A 15,494-nucleotide genomic window follows, 5' to 3' on the forward strand; every position below is an offset into this window, starting at 1 on the left:
TCTCCGTGTATTCATCAGCGGCTGTCCCATAATTGAATACCACATGCAGTGTTATCAACACGGGCGTCTATATACAGTGCCGTCGTCGTCGACCACGACGAGCTCAAAGCTCACCGGATCATCCAGCGGTTTCCCCTAATTTCCTTGCACTGTCACTGAGAACCGTACAACACCGACGTGCGGATGCCTCCCCCGGCGCCGTCTGAGGCCCCCAGTCGCTACTCGCGGACGTCGTCGAGCAAGCCCCGGGCATATTCGAACGCGTCTCTGCTCAGTGATGTGAGCGGGGTGACGACGGTCATGCCTGGTGGGAGGCGCAGCGGCAACAGCGGCAACAGTGGTAACAGCGGCAACAGCAGCGGGGGATCGCGCTCGCCGAACGCAACGCCCGTGTCTGCCTCGACCGTAACGGCGGACAAGAAGGCCAAGACTCCGAATGCGCTCCCGACGCTGTCGCGTATCGGCGGTGCTCGACGCTTGTCCCAGGTGACGGGCCCCAAGACGCCGCCTACGTCGTTCTTCAACCCCAGTCTATCCACGTCGAGCGTGTCGTCTGCTCGTTCTAAGACGACCGCGTCTGGGGGCAAGTCGCAGCCTGCTGCACGGCACACGAGTCTTCCCCCACCCTCCGTGGCCCCGTCGAGGCGCATGGCGCGGTCGACGTCGGTCTCGACGCAGCCATTCTTTGCGCCTGGTTCGGATACTGGCGTGCGAATGGGTGAGGTCCCAGCGACACCCCGCTCGCGTGTGATGTCCACCCCCCGGCTCTCGTCCACAACCTCCCCTGGCGTGCCTTCGACGTCCCCGTCAATCACCTTGACGTCGCCAAGCGTTGCTATGGGTCGCACCCAATCTATTACGAAACCCCGCCCGCCCGCCAGCACGACGACGCCAAAGACGACACCGTCGAAGCAGCAGCGTACGCCATCGAAGAGCGTAAAGGCTGCGGCCTCGCCTCAAGTGACCCCCGTGAAGACGGCCTCATCCGGTAGGAGGAAGCAGGACCCCACACCGCTGCGCCCGTTGAATCTGCTGGGACGCGCAGATATGGAGGAGCAAGCCGAGGACGCGCCTTTTTCAGTGTGGGACGGGGATGACATGACTTTAGAGATGATTACCGAGGTGGACGACGGCGACATGGACGAGGAGGTGCGTGTCCTGCCTTTACTATGACCATGTTCGTTCACACCTAGGCTTAGATGCAAGGCTCCCTGCAGACCGTCGCTGCAATTCACCAGCGTAAGCTGCTCCACTACAAGCGACTCCTCGAACGCGCACAGGCGTCGACTGCCGCGCAGCTGCACGCATTGCAGGCGGAAGTGGTACTGCTCCGGGAGCAGCAGCGCACTAACCCGTCAAACACAACGACAGCTGTCGACCCGGATGCAGACGAGTTTTGCACATGCGGTGGTAAACGCAAGCGCGGGTACTGGAGCGGGTACCGTAACGACGATGAAGAGGGGCCGGGAGGCGACCTCGCCGCGGCATTGAGGGGCGATGGGGGTGGCGGCTTCAACGAGATGGAGGTACGCCGGGTAATCAGGGGACTCAAGAGGGACGACCGTATGCGATTGTGAGCGCCTCTTGGCACTAAAATGTCTACGCTTGACTCACTTCGCTGCCAGGATCTCCATAATCTTGGACTCGTGCATGCCAGGAGACATCCGGCTGCAGATCTTGCTTCTCGAGAAGTATGCACGTTCGACGTTTGACATCGTCGGGCAACTCGCCGCCCCGCTGGTCTTCCGCATCTTCAAGCATCTCACAGTGCAGGAGCTGCTCACCGTGGAACCGGTATGTCTTCCCCGCGGTATACTTCTCTAAGCATCGGTAGCTAACCCTGTTGTAGGTCTCGAAGAAGTGGCAGGAAATGGTCCACCTCCCGATGCTATGGCGCTATCACTGCTTGCGGATTACTGCGACGGATCCTACGCCTGTACGAGCGCCTCATATACCTGGGGAGTGGTGAGTCGAAAACGTCGCGGTCAATGCAGATGGATTCTAACACGATCCTATGTGTCCCTACTGGCGCAGGGAACCCCTGTATAAGTCGCTCCACCACCGCGAGTCGAACTTCCGCAACGCGCTACCACAGAGTGTACGCTTCCTGAACGGACACACGAACTACTGCACCACCTTACTGCTCCGTGGTAGGACTGCGTTCATATGGGCATAGGATTAACGCTCACAACATGACATGAACTTGGCTTTCAACAGGGAAGCGGCTCATCAGTGGCTCGTATGATGAGACAATCCGCTTCTGGGACGTCGAGACAGGCGAGATGAAGAAGTGTTTGCAGGTTAAGAAGCCAGTCAGCTGTGTTGACTTCCTCGCGGAAGAAGGTGCGTCCTGCCCCAATGCACCCGTCCGCTTACTGACTTATGAGAAGAGGTCTTTGTTGTCGGATTCCACGATGTTGGGTAGGGCTCGCATGCGATGATGAACTCGTCCATTGTACTGACAGTATTGGATTGTCATAGACGCGTGCACCTTTTCTCCTCTCTCACCTTTACGCCGCTGCAACAGCTCGCAGGGCACCTGAACGGAATCCGTGCGGTCGCTCTGTCGTCCCGGCACCTTGTGTCTGCCGGTGCAGACAAGGCGCTCGTCTGCTGGGACTGGCGCTCGGGCACGAAGATCGTGCGCTTCGGGCAGCAGACGACGGTGAACATAGGTGTGCAGATCATCGGTGGAAGCGGAGAGCGGGGCGGAGAGGGCGAGCGCGTCGTGAGCGTCACTATTGATGGCATTGTGAGGGTATTCTCGATCAGTGAGTTCTGCGGTGTTGTCTTGGTTGTGAGATGAGCCTGACGAAGTGGCTTGTTGTATTTCAGAGCGCCGCGAGATGGTCTCGCAGTTCAAGCTTGCGGAGCTGGGCGGCAGCGATCCTGTGCTGAATGCGAAGCTGTTCCACGTCGGCAAGGCCCCAGACAACATGCTCCAGTTAGTGAGATTTCCACTAAACTGAGTGCATATGCTGACTCCTCTGTAGATGGTTTGCCGCCAAGGGTACACAGATGACTGTATGTGTTTCCTGCCAACAGTACTCGTCGTAACTAACTTCGGCCCTTCTTGCAGTGCGCTACTAAATCTGTCATCTTGCACTTGCAGTGGACAGAGGCGGATGAGAACACTGATACCACAGCAAAGGATGCAAACCGTCCTCAGTCCCCGCTCACACCGGGCTCGGGAAGTCCCCCTACGGCGCGCTCGGGCGTGTCTCCTGTCCTCATGCGCTCTACGTCTTCCCTCTCGACACCCCAGCGTCGCATCACGCTCAATATTCCATCAGGATCGAGAGCCCCGCTCTCACCTTCGATCAATGGGCTCAAGAGTCGACTCTCGCTGAGCACGACACTCCCGAACAGTCCTATGACGCCTGTCAGTCCATCGCCACGGACGGGGACCCCTGTCTCGTCCGTACCGTCGGCATCGTTGGCCGCGCAGCCGATCTTGTTTGGGCGAGCGGCCGTTCTGACGGCGCCGCCAAAACTTGTAGCGGTCGTGGAGACGCCCGACATTGCGGTCGGTGCCGTTGACCCCAGGAAAAGGAGGGTGGTCACTGCAACCCGTTTCAGCACGAGAGCGGGTGCCAATCGGGCGGTAAGGATTGGTTCATTTTCGTCTTTCTGGTATTGACGCATTTCATGTGCCCCATGCACTGCAGATATATCTGTCGACTCATCGTGACAAGACGCAAGCCGCGAAAGACTCGGATGATAGCGATGAGGAGCAGGCAGAGCTTCCACGTACACCGTCCCCTGGCGTCGATTTCGACAAAGGTATCGTGCCGCTCACGGGTGCGTGGGCTGCGCTCGCAGAGGGCGATAGCGTGTCTTGCACTGGCGTCAAAGGGCTCTTGGGCCAAATACCCGCGAAGTTCCAAGGGTTGGCGACTCCTGAGAAGAATCCCATGTCTATGCAGTTGAGCCATGAAGAGGTTGTGGTCGGTTGTGCGGATGGCACTATCTAGTACGTGACATTTCACTGTGTCCATGGCGTGTCATATTGACCTACTGGCTCGCCCGCAGTGTGATGAACTTCGTTGGGTACGATTACCGCAAAGAGCGGGAGTCGTATGTCGACCAGTTTAACGCGCTCGCACAGGGCGATGAGGATATCTTGGAGGATTGAGGATTGAATATCTGGACAATTAGGCTATGTCTTAAGGTCATGTCACTCGTTCCCTCGTTTTGTCGCTTTGCACATCGTCATGTTATGCACATTGATTCGCTTCACGGAATTTGCATACCCTAACATATCTAGCGTCTTTTTAATGGTATACTCGCTGGCTTCGAGTGTCAGAGCAGTCCACTTGCAAGGGTTCTCATACAATACATGTCTCGTATTCAGACGGGCCAGCCAATGCCCGGAAATGGGGCGTCTATATCATCGTTATGGTAACGCGTCGTCTAATGCTGATTGCTCGTGCACTCTGCGTGCTCATTATTGCTCGCCTCAGCTGTGCGTTGAAAGTCTGTATCATGCCTTGGAGCTGATCAAACTAAGTAACGGTAAGTGTTCGTTATCTGAGAATCCGTTCGCGCTGGCAGTCTTTCTGAATATCTTCACCTCGATTGAAGTTGTACTTTCCCTCACCGTTGCTGGTACTGCGCTATGTTTTTGCAGTTATTTCGGTATCGCTTCCCTGGCAATATTTTGGTCAATACCCTAGTGTTTCAGAGCTCAGAGGAAAGCAACGGAGACGCTCTCGCACTTACCATCAACAATCCATTCCTTCTGTTCCCTCGTATGTATGGTCGTCAATTTTGGTTAGTAAATGCCATAATAGTATTGCATTGTGGAGACAGGTTTGGCAACCCCTGTTAAGCGTTCGATGCCTTCGCCATTGTAATCCTACGCGATTGAGTCCAGAACGTGATCGAATGCCATCAAGGACCCATAACCGCATAAGGCAGAAATTGCCTTTTCCAGGAATAAAAGACGTCACCCTGCGGTTCCCGCATTGTTTCCAACAAACTCAAAACCACCAACATGTCAATGTGCATAGCCTCATGCTCGTCCCTGTTGACTGCGTTCTCTTCTTTGGCCTGCCAGGATAGTACTCGCTATCGGATACACTGCTTGCTTAATGGCAGAAGTTGTCAAGGTTGTACTCAGGTTCCAGTACAGGGGGGCTCGTGCAGGCCAGTGGGCTTCAGTTAAGAACGGCGATCGCCCCACCGCTGAGTACATGAAGAGTCTGCTAGATGATCTCCAAGTGCTCGATGTTCCGCGGCCTATGGACCTGGAACCTATGTGGCAATCCGGCGTTGTGGACTGTATTTGGCACACACCTAAGGGCGGCGTGAGTGTCTGAATTATCCTGGTGAGATAACTCGCTAAGACGGACGCCTGAATATCGCGATCAGGAGCTCTACAAAAGAATACATCGCGGTTATTGCCGGAGGAAATTCTTGTCTGAGAACGTGGAGAAGAACATGTACGTGTTCTGTTGTTCCGATAGCAGTCTATGTGTGGACCAGGACTTACTGCCACGCTTTCCAGATCTTGGATTAAATTTGATGAGTAAGTCTCGTATCGTTTTAGTGGGGTTTCCCGCCACTGAGAGCGTCCTTTTGCAAAGCGGCTCTGATACTCTGGGTCGTCCCTTGACCAAGAGACCGGTACCCTCCTCCACGGACGTTGCTCTTTCTAAGTCGCCAAGACCCGCGATCGCGCAAAATACGACAGACGAAAGTTCTCGACCCGCCCACAGATACAGCACAAAGCGCCAAGTCTTGGGAGATCAACCTCTCGCCCTGCGCGGTCGAAGGCGCTCCATTTCCCCGCGCGATCGAAGGCGTTCCATTTCCCCGCGCGATCGAAGGTGTTCAATTTCCCCGGGAACAAGGCGGACACCAGGAGAAGTAGAAAGGCGGCCTCGGAGCAGGCGACCCAGTCCTTCTCGCCGACCTATGAGCGCCCGGAGTCTGCAATATCTGGATGAAACACAGAGGATGTTGCGACGCCTGAGCGACTCAGTGTCGAAGGGAGCCTCTGTACCATTCGAGCTCGAGTCGCCAGAGGTGAGCCTCGAACCAACTTCTGCATACTTTAATGCATTTAATATGTCGCAGGAGTTACGGAAGGAGCAGGATTTGCCGTCAGACACGCCCACGAGGTCGCGAACGGAGAGCTCGCCGGCACCAATCGTCTCCAGCACTTCTACTGATGTCTCTGCGCAGACCAATGTTTCTGAAGTTCACCCAAATTCAGTCGGAAATTCTTGTAGTGAAAGATCTTCTAGAAGTGAGGGCTTGGCGGCGCCTGCTATTCCCAATGTCATGCAGGCTACTTCCAGTCCAGAGCCCCGAAGTCCTGAGGGAGATATTCACGACTTGTCCAACATGCGCTTGGATCTTCAAAAGCAAAGTTCTGGCTTAAGGGAGCATGAGATTGGGCTAGAGCAGCATCTTGTAGAGCACGCCCAACCACCTGGAGCAGAGGAAGGCGAATCAGTCGATCAAGGAATCATGACAGAGCCTTTTGTGGACAAAGATGTCTCTGGTATGTATCCATGTTCGTCATTCCAAGCAGTTCCTCACCACACTTCTGGCGCGATAGCACTTCGTGAGATGCTTGAGCGGGAGACTGCCGCGAGACAAGCTGCAGAAACTGAATTGCAAGAGGAACGCCGCAAACGCGTAGATGCAGAAGCCATTTTGGAGGACATGCGTCGGGAGAGAAGCGCGCCATTCATCGTGCCTGGGATGGCGGATGCGTTCATCAAGTTGGCACGACTTACCGAGGAGGCATTGTCGTCGCGCTGATTACCTGCTCGACGTAATCAGCTTTTGATGGTGAATGCACGTTGCTGCATGATTTGCTACACGGCACTTGCCCATTACTATGAATCGTTATTTGTTGCGTGTATGTGTATTAAACTGGGTGGTCTTCGCGTCCAGGGTCCAGGCCACATACTCTGTAACGAATTCAAGCGGCAACTTACGTTAATGTAGAAAGTTTCTTAGGTGACTATGGCTTGCGCAAAGGTGATTAAGCCGAGTCAGAGCTTTATGCAGTGTAAAATAATATCTCAGACACGCTGCCATCCGGGAAACGCGTTCCGGGCATGCTGTCACGCTGGTACGTGACGTAACGCGTTCGACTACGGGCGTCAGTCCCATTCCCCCCGATCGACGCGTTGCTCCTTCTGGCCTAAGTCCAATGCCTTCTACTTTGAGATATAACATGTAGAAGGTGAAGGACATAACCTGATAACGTTGTAGATTACACCGGTACGCACGTTTTCACTCATCGTAAGCCGCAATTTCACTCGTTCTTGGCTAGATTTCGATTTCACCACGACATTCACTCAAATACCAGCAATACCATTCAACGGAGATGGAAATCGCTATCCGCATTCATTATAAGGGCGGAAAAGCCCGCGACATGGCGAAACAGATGCATCGTTCTGGCGACTCTCGGGTTCGCCCCTATTTTGTTGCTGACGATCTGCGCCATTTGGGCATTCCTCTTCCAGATTCAACCGAACAGGTGTGCAAATCAGGTATCGTACTTTGCTTCTGGAAGACCCAGAAAGATAGCGTGAGCTTACAGATGCTCTTGTGAGAAGTTCATAAGTTGATGATACACAGCCGGAGCATGTCAGTATTCGCAGGGGATACCATTCAGCCGTCGCCGCTGATAAAGAGCTCCTTGAGGCTAGGTCTATGTAAGTCCGGGTTGCGTTATTATAACAATCTACTTATGTAATTATCCAGCGCTCACTTGACCTTGGACGAAGCGTGTGTTGCCCACTGTCGAATCGAAAAACATCACACGGCGCTAACGGCACCGGTCGTCCAATAGGGGTCGCGTTCGTTCAACAATTTTGGGTACAAATCAGCCTATTCTGCAACCCAAGTGCAAACGTAATGAACAACCACCCTCGTCTAACACCGGGAAAGCACCGAGGCTGCCATCTTCGATCTCGTCAGCCAGGTCGTCGTACACACCGCTTGCGCGCACAGACAGCTTACGCTCTGGCGCAAAGCATGCTTCATCCAGCATGTCCGAGAGGCGGATACGCCAAAGTCCTGTATCAAGTTTGGCGACCACGGGTCTGCCACCAATTGGACCTCTCGATGATCGGCTGGCAAATTATACCACCGGCTCACTGCAGGCGACAGAGAGCATATTCATAAAGCAGGAACTACTTGATGCGGAGGATGCGGCTTTCCCGACAAGTATTGATAAACGACCTACAGAAGCAATACCCTCAGGTACATCATGCCCTGTTCGCCGTACATCGAAGGATTTTGATGCTCACTACACCAATCATAAATAACAGCAAAAACTGCGGATCAGCACGGTGCAGCGACTATTCCTCTCAAGCAGGATTTGCCTCCAATGCAATTTACGGAGGATGTGCTCTGCGAAGAGCAAGCCTCCTTTGCAGACAACCCTCATGAATGGAACCTGCGGTATCAGCAGCTCGAGAAGGCGCTGGAAGAAGAGCGTCGACAACGACAGGTTGCAGACGTACTGCTTCAGATGGAGCGTCTCCGGTCACAGCAGGCAGAGATTGCGCTCGCCAACGAACGTCGGCAATGCGAACAATTGAATACCGCACTTGAAAATGAACGCAGCCGATGCGCGCAGGCACAAGGAGTTGTGGCGGACATACGGAGGGAGTGTAGATCTCCCTTCATTGTTCCTGCGCTGGTGGATGTAGTCAGCGCACTCGCTCGGATGACGGGGGAGGCTTTGAAAGACGTGGATAAGAGTACTAGAGTGAGTGGATCTCATTTTCGAGTGTAACTCGATTCTCAGTTCTAGATCTTACATCAAGGAGGTTGGATAGCTGTTCCATTTGATCAACGTCTTGTGCCTGTCGCAAGCATTGATGCTCTGTTGTAACGATAAGATAAGAGCACATCTACGGATATTGCTTAAGCATCTTGACCTCCGAAAAGTGGCGTCGGAGATGGTCATCTTTCTAGAAACCTCTACCTCGATGGCGCTTCCGCTACCGAAAAATGTGTGGCGCGTTTGGGGTCGCAGAATCGCGGATTGCTTCCAGGAGCTAATACACAAGCGTATAAGGGGTTTCTCGCGTCTTACCTTTCTCCCTTACGATTTACGTCGTTCTTTTGTTACCGCCTGGTATTGCAGGTAGCGTCGATTTATACTAGACGTGCTTTACTCTGGTCACTTGCTATAAGATAAACGAGCATCAGCGTGCATCATGAGACCTACTACGTCGAGTATATGCCAGTATCACGTAGGCTAGACGGGTAAGGATCGGCGTCGGGTGTCCAGCGAAAGGATGCACTGGGGGTAGGTTGGCGAGGGGGGAAATATCATGGACGGAGAACCCGGGCGTCAAGCAAAACCAAAAATAGAGGCCTAAGAGCTTGGCGCTCAGACGTGGTGGCACCAATAAGCGCTAAGAGGGAAGAGCAGGAAGCTATCTCGATCGCTTACGTAAGCATGGCGTTTGATCAAGCTGTTGTCTTTCGGCTTTCGTCCAACTTGAATGTGAACCCTGGCGCACTCAAACGTCTCCATTGTCCTGCCTCTTCCATGTAGTGCCCTGAGCTACTCTAACCCGCGCATCCCGCCTGCTTCCTTGACTTATGTATACCCTCAAGCGTGGCATTTTCATTTTACGGAATCTCTTCATCCTGAGAGGGTATCCCGCCATGTAAATATTCGCGAATCTCTGCTACGTGCCTGGTCATGGAGGGGTGTGGTTTCAATTGAGAGACTACAGGACATATATCTAGAACACCCGATCTTCTTCGCCTTCATTGCTCGACACAAGCGCTCGCCCCTGTGGTCATTTAAGAGGATGCTGGAATCTAGCTATCTATGCTGGTAAATGTTGAACATTGTCTTTCTCGAGCCAATTTATCGGCCGTAGATTCCCATCGACTGCCCAATATGCGTATAGTGCAGCCTCGATCCTGGACATGTTGAATGAACTCTTGAGATCCGTGCAATACTCAAGTGACTAGCTAACGCCTTCACTGCGCCTCAGAGTTCGACAAACGTAATGGCTACCAACATATGCCCGAGGCACCATTGCCGCTCACAAAATCTCACGACCTCTTTTCGGGTGTACTGGCGCTTCGGGGATTTGACCCACATCAACATCCATGCTGTTGTTCTTGTAGACACGTGGAGGCAATAGCCGAGTGCGTAATGGCACAAGCATGTCTCTCACCAGTTGACAACACATGTGTACTCATCAGGCGTGAGCCCACGCCAACGCCTGGTAGGTGACGCCGGGCAAATATGGAAACCCGCGCGCCTTCCGCATGTCAATGTGGTTCGAAGGCAGTGTGGTCAGAAGATAGCAGTACTTCAAAGACGCTTGTCGTGCAATAGGACTGCTCTCCTTTCAGACTCTGCCCTGTCCGTCGTCGTGTCCGTCAAGTGCGTTGTTCCCGATGGCAGAAAGCCTCCTCAACGACCGCGCGTGCAAGAGATGGGACGGTGCTCTACGCCGCTTTCAAGATCACACTGGTGTCAATTTTCACATAGATAGCCCGGAAACACTTCGAGATGTTGCCAGTCGAGGTGGGGTGGTGTCCATGATCGAGGGCAGAAAGACGGACAAGGCGTCCTACGCGAAGCATACTGATCATCTGCTGCGTGCTCTTGAGCCGGTACTGGAGGAGACGGAGTGGCTGCTGTCGATGGCAAACGATAAAATCAATTCGGTGAGCGCATCTTGAATATGCGCATGGAGATCTGAGCTGACGTAGTCCAGCGGGAGAGGACCCGGGGCCAAATGATGTTCTTGGCATTTGAAAGCTTGATTCTGGTACGCATTCTTTTCAATGATGCTAAAGTTATCCATGTTGACGATCGTATAGGCAGCAGATGACGATATTAGTTACACGGCAATTGCAGCTCTATTCAAGAAAATTCCTCGAATTGGGGCTACCTCTTGCGAAGACATGAACAGCGCACCCGCTGTTCCAGGGCCTTTCATCAACGTCCTCGCATCGCTGATAATCCTGGTGGGCGTCGCGTATACGATTACACGGGAGGGACCTGGATGTAAGTCGCTAGAATAAACTGGGAAACCCTACTTACGACAATACACAGGGATGCAACGCCATGGTGTAAGCCTGAGTGGGAGCGATTACATCGTTGAAAACGACTCCATCAAATCACTCTTGTCAAATCTACAATGGGAGGTCAACGCGATACCGTGGGCGAGAAGTACGTCTACCGGTATCCTCGCGAATTCAACTGCTGACACGTTTCAGATGATTGGCTCGCGAGGCTTCCAACTGTTTGGGAGCGTGTCCTGACGTGGTCCACTATCCGCGATGTCAGTGATGTCAGCGAACAGTCCTCATCTACTGGCCCGGGGGTCAAGAGGACCAATGAGTTCATTGCAACACTCGCTCGCTATTGGGATACTGTCAAGGCGCCTCGTAAGGAAACGATTCGATTGAAATCCATATTGCGCAGTCTCTCTGAACGAATTAGCTCGTTGAAACTTGACGAACACAGCAGTATCGACATGGTGAATCGCACCCACCAGCGTATACCGTATTCAAGCTTTGATTCCTACGCTTATATCTTGTACCCAGGTCTCCGTGATCCTCGGCGCACTGTTTACACTAGTCAAGGTGATATCATTCTGTATACGACTTCCTTGGGATCCGCGTTGACAATATAAACAGGTAGCCAAAGACGATCATGCGAGCAATGAGCTTGTCAGGGAGATTTGCGGACATATCAAGGAACGACTCGATCACAGTCAGCTGGTTATTGATACGGCGGACCCCACTTTGGGACAGTATCCCATCCGCGTTGGGATACAGCTTCTCGCTATAACGGCTCGTGCCACGAACATCATACATAATCATCGAGTACGACTTCGTGCGACCTCTCTTGCACAATCGTCTTCGTCTCTCATCGCTCGAGACAACGTACTTCAAGAGAAGCTTGCGGAGTTGTCTTGGATATTGGATGAAGCGGTGGCGATAGCTACACCTCAAGGTATGCAGCTGCTCATATGATACGTGTTAGGAGCTCACGTTAGCTGTACTCCATGAAGCTACTGGTGCAAACGCCCGGTTCGGCGATATCTGGAAAGAGGCAATGGACAGTTACATGGATACCACTGGCATTGACGTCTCGTCGTTAGAAGCAGTGCAGGGAGTGGACTCGCTGACAATGCTGTCCAATGCTCTCGAGGACGGCCGATACACGTTTCAGCGAGAACATAAGAAGTCCAGCGAGATACGCACAGTCGTGAGGCCTGTCGCGCAGTTCTTGGACAAGGTTATTGATCCTGTGGCTGATGCTGCATCGAGCGTGAGCATTGAGAGATTTCCCTTGTACCTTCCTTTGCCTGACATGTGCAATCAGCATATTCCACACGCAAAGGTAGTTGCAGGCGCGCTCAAAATCCTCTTAGATGTAAGGATACCGCTCTGCGTAGAATGATCAACTACTCACGATCTCCGCACATCAGGCCGCAGACAAGATAGGAGAGGCATATGAACCGACACTCGAGCTATTATCCAAGCTTTCAGGCGTCACCGATCGCTTGAGGGTATACCTGACGAAGAGAATGCCCAAAGAGATGGAGCCAATCTTCGTGAAGGCCCTCTCTCATCTTCTGGAGATATTTGGGCTCGTGACCAGGATCATGAAGAATGGCTATATTGGTCAGGACGCCTTGATGTGAAATTTGTATAGCATGCTCATACTGTGACAGATCGCTTGCGAGGGATGTCAGACGACCGCGAGGTTCAGACGGCGCTGAGAAAGCTCGACCGATTGGCGGAAGACGAGGCGAGCATGGCAATTGCACTGGTACTCACGAATCAAGAATCTGGGAAAGCGGATAAGGAAGATGGTACGTTAATACTCCCTTCAAATTTATCTCACGGTCATCACAGGCCAGGCCTCGGGTGCTTCCCTCACTCCAGCGCGAGAACCAGAAACTATGTAATGCTCATGTATCCTACTGTCACAAGTGTTCGCTGACGTCTCCTCAGCCGGAGAGTACTCCCGCCACGGCCTCGAGTATGCGTTGGGCGAGACGAGCACAAGGACGTCCTAAAACAATCCATCCTTGCTCACGAACCAGTTGTTGTGCTCGGAACAGGCGGGATCGGCAAGACGACGTTGGCTGTTGAGGTTCTTCACGATTACGACGTCGTTGTCGCTTATCCTTCCCGGCACTTTGCTCCATGCGACGCTGTCACCACGCCGGTGCTCTTCTTATTCATGCTTGCCGACGTCCTCGATATCCCCAAGGAAGAAAGGGGTCAGAATATCTTGAAATCAGTTCTCCGTAGTCTCGACAGCGATCCCGCGGTGCTGCTCGTCGATAATTTCGAGACATTGTGGGATATCGCTGGGAATCGCACGATTGTCGAGGAGTATCTTGCGCACTTCGCTGATCTACACAATCTCGCGCTGGTGGTAACGATGCGCGGCGCGGAACCCCCAATGGGGCCTACGTGGAGAGAATGCCGGCTGCGGCCAATATCTCACGACGACGGCATTGCTGCATTTAAGCTGGTCGCCGGCATCCCGAGCACAGAGGACGATGAATGTGTTTCCAAGCTCGTAGAGGCCGTCGAAGGCCTTCCCCTTGCCATCACTTTGCTCGCAAAACAGGTGCAGCCAGATGTACTGACTACCGCAGCCCTGTGGAGTCGATGGAAGAAGCAAAGTGTCTCTGCAATCAGCGTCGCCGATGGCGCTGTTGACAAATCCCGCGATCTCGCCGTATCAATCGAGCTTTCCCTGAATAGCCCACGCCTGCGGACTACGCCCTCAGCTCGCACCGCTCTTGCTCTGGTAGCAAAGTTACCAGAGGGCTTGCCATCTGAAGGATCACTGCTAGATGAGCTAGACGACGTGCTTACTCCCTTTATGAAGCTCTCCGACTCTCTCCTTGCGCTCACTCGGACATCTCTTATATATATCAGCGATAGTGGTGGTGGCAAGTACCGAAGATACCGCATGCTCTCCCCCATCCGAGACTACTGTAACAGCAGCGCAGCCCTGCCACTCTCTGCGAAGCCTTTGGAGATCCTCAGTACAGCCTACTTTGCCGCCATCAATCGGAGAAAGGATGGAACACGATATGACTACATATCTGTAGCGACAGTTCCTCCAGAGCTACCGAATGTATTCCACATCCTTGCTACCGCCATTCGTCATGCGAAACAATCTCCAGAACCCACACCCACGCGCAGGACAATCGAGGTGCTTACTGTCAATGAGATCGTGGTTCACGATTGTTAGGAATTCTCGTCGGAAGACATCTGCAGCAGATTCCACCATATCGTGCTCGGTCATTCGCGGTGTCATCTCATATACCAAATGGACAGACTATCTCGGAGCTTCTTCTGTAGATCTTCTCCAGCTCTGCATTGGACATGTGGACGATGGGGAACTCCTGGGCGACTGCTACCACACGATGGGGAATGTATACCTCCACCTCAATAAGTATGATGATGCCGAGACGGCCCTGTATCAGGCGCTTGAGCATCACAAAGCTTCTGGCAGCCAGCAAGGTGAAGCGAACGATCTCAAAGACCTCGCGTGGATATACCAATACAGAAATGATCTCAACCACGCGAGGGACACCTTGGAGGAGGCACTGTCGCTTCACCGTGCGATCGAGGACCGCCTGGGCGAGGCCGATGCCTTCCAGAGCCTCGGAGACCTGTTCTTTCGACAGGATGACCTCGACAATGCAGAAGCATCTCTAAATAATGCCCTGTCGCTTTATGGTGCCATCGATAACCGCCTCGGGGAGGCAAACACACTTAAAAGCCTCGGAGATGTGTACTGTCAGAGGAATGACTATGACAAGGCGGAGCACACATACAAGAAGGCTGCATTGCTCCACCGCTCACTCCAGGACCGCCTCGGCGAGGCCACTGATCACAGCAAGCTCGCCAGTATGTATATCGTGAGAGGGGATCCTGATGAGGCAGAGGAATCATCCCGCACAGCTCTGGACCTCTACTGTACCATCCACGACTGGCTTGGCAAGGCGAACAGCTTGCAGGACCTCGGGAGGGTGTACCTGTATTGGGGGAATCTGCCCAATGCTGAAGAATCAGTGAAGAATGCCCTGGCTCTGCACCAGGCTGTCCAGGACCGGGTGGGTGAGGCCACTGATCTCACAGTACTCGGTGAGGTCTATGTGAAGTCCGATCGCGATGCCGAGGCCGAGAAGGTCCTGTGCGATGCTGTCAAGCTGAGCCGCGGCATTCATGATCTTCTCAATGAGGGGCGTGCACTCCTGATCCTCGGGCAGGTGCACACAAAGATGGAGTGCTTTGATGAGGCGGAGGCAGCCCTCACTCGAGCTCTCGAGCTGCATCGAGGAATTGAAGGGGCTGACGTGAATGTGCAGATTAACGAGGGGTTACTGGAGGAGCTTCGGAAGGCTCGGGAGCAATCTGCCCAGGAGGCCTCGACACCGAATGAACCTCCATCGCCATGACTCAGGTCAGGGCACATTGCTAGCTTCGTGTGTCTCGCATTT

At 53.4% G+C, this 15,494-nt stretch overlaps 4 protein-coding genes across 4 annotated transcripts; all 4 read left to right on the forward strand.

Annotated features, from left to right (window-relative positions):
• Positions 1–1,098: 1,098 nt before the first annotated feature.
• Positions 1,099–4,135, forward strand: POSPLADRAFT_1143435 (hypothetical protein; the record flags this gene model as incomplete). The annotated part of the gene is made up of 13 exons (XM_024485564.1): positions 1,099–1,149; positions 1,200–1,573; positions 1,626–1,794; positions 1,850–1,965; positions 2,035–2,150; positions 2,218–2,343; positions 2,388–2,421; positions 2,482–2,771; positions 2,836–2,944; positions 2,994–3,024; positions 3,080–3,604; positions 3,669–3,973; positions 4,033–4,135. 13 exons carry the CDS (start codon positions 1,099–1,101, stop codon positions 4,133–4,135), a joined length of 2,349 nt encoding a protein of 782 aa, XP_024338786.1.
• Positions 4,136–5,093: 958 nt separating this feature from the next.
• On the forward strand, positions 5,094–6,774 carry POSPLADRAFT_1143230 (hypothetical protein; the record flags this gene model as incomplete). The annotated part of the gene is made up of 6 exons (XM_024485534.1): positions 5,094–5,309; positions 5,374–5,444; positions 5,510–5,530; positions 5,721–6,030; positions 6,082–6,511; positions 6,569–6,774. 6 exons carry the CDS (start codon positions 5,094–5,096, stop codon positions 6,772–6,774), a joined length of 1,254 nt encoding a protein of 417 aa, XP_024338787.1.
• Positions 6,775–8,015: 1,241 nt separating this feature from the next.
• Positions 8,016–8,810, forward strand: POSPLADRAFT_1056583 (hypothetical protein; the record flags this gene model as incomplete). The annotated part of the gene is made up of 3 exons (XM_024480800.1): positions 8,016–8,229; positions 8,298–8,740; positions 8,799–8,810. The coding sequence occupies 3 exons, from the start codon at positions 8,016–8,018 to the stop codon at positions 8,808–8,810; spliced, it is 669 nt and encodes a 222-aa protein (XP_024338788.1).
• A 1,591-nt stretch (positions 8,811–10,401) lies between these two features.
• Positions 10,402–15,452, forward strand: POSPLADRAFT_1056584 (hypothetical protein; the record flags this gene model as incomplete). The annotated part of the gene is made up of 14 exons (XM_024480801.1): positions 10,402–10,674; positions 10,725–10,778; positions 10,831–11,017; positions 11,066–11,182; positions 11,230–11,492; positions 11,560–11,598; positions 11,653–11,971; positions 12,030–12,289; positions 12,344–12,394; positions 12,450–12,645; positions 12,696–12,836; positions 12,880–12,928; positions 12,979–14,234; positions 14,326–15,452. The coding sequence occupies 14 exons, from the start codon at positions 10,402–10,404 to the stop codon at positions 15,450–15,452; spliced, it is 4,332 nt and encodes a 1,443-aa protein (XP_024338789.1).
• Between the last annotated feature and the right edge of the window lie 42 nt (positions 15,453–15,494).

This window comes from Postia placenta, assembly GCF_002117355.1.
Source record: "Postia placenta MAD-698-R-SB12 unplaced genomic scaffold POSPLAscaffold_7, whole genome shotgun sequence".
In the NCBI taxonomy this organism is placed as follows: Eukaryota; Fungi; Basidiomycota; class Agaricomycetes; order Polyporales; family Adustoporiaceae; genus Rhodonia; species Rhodonia placenta.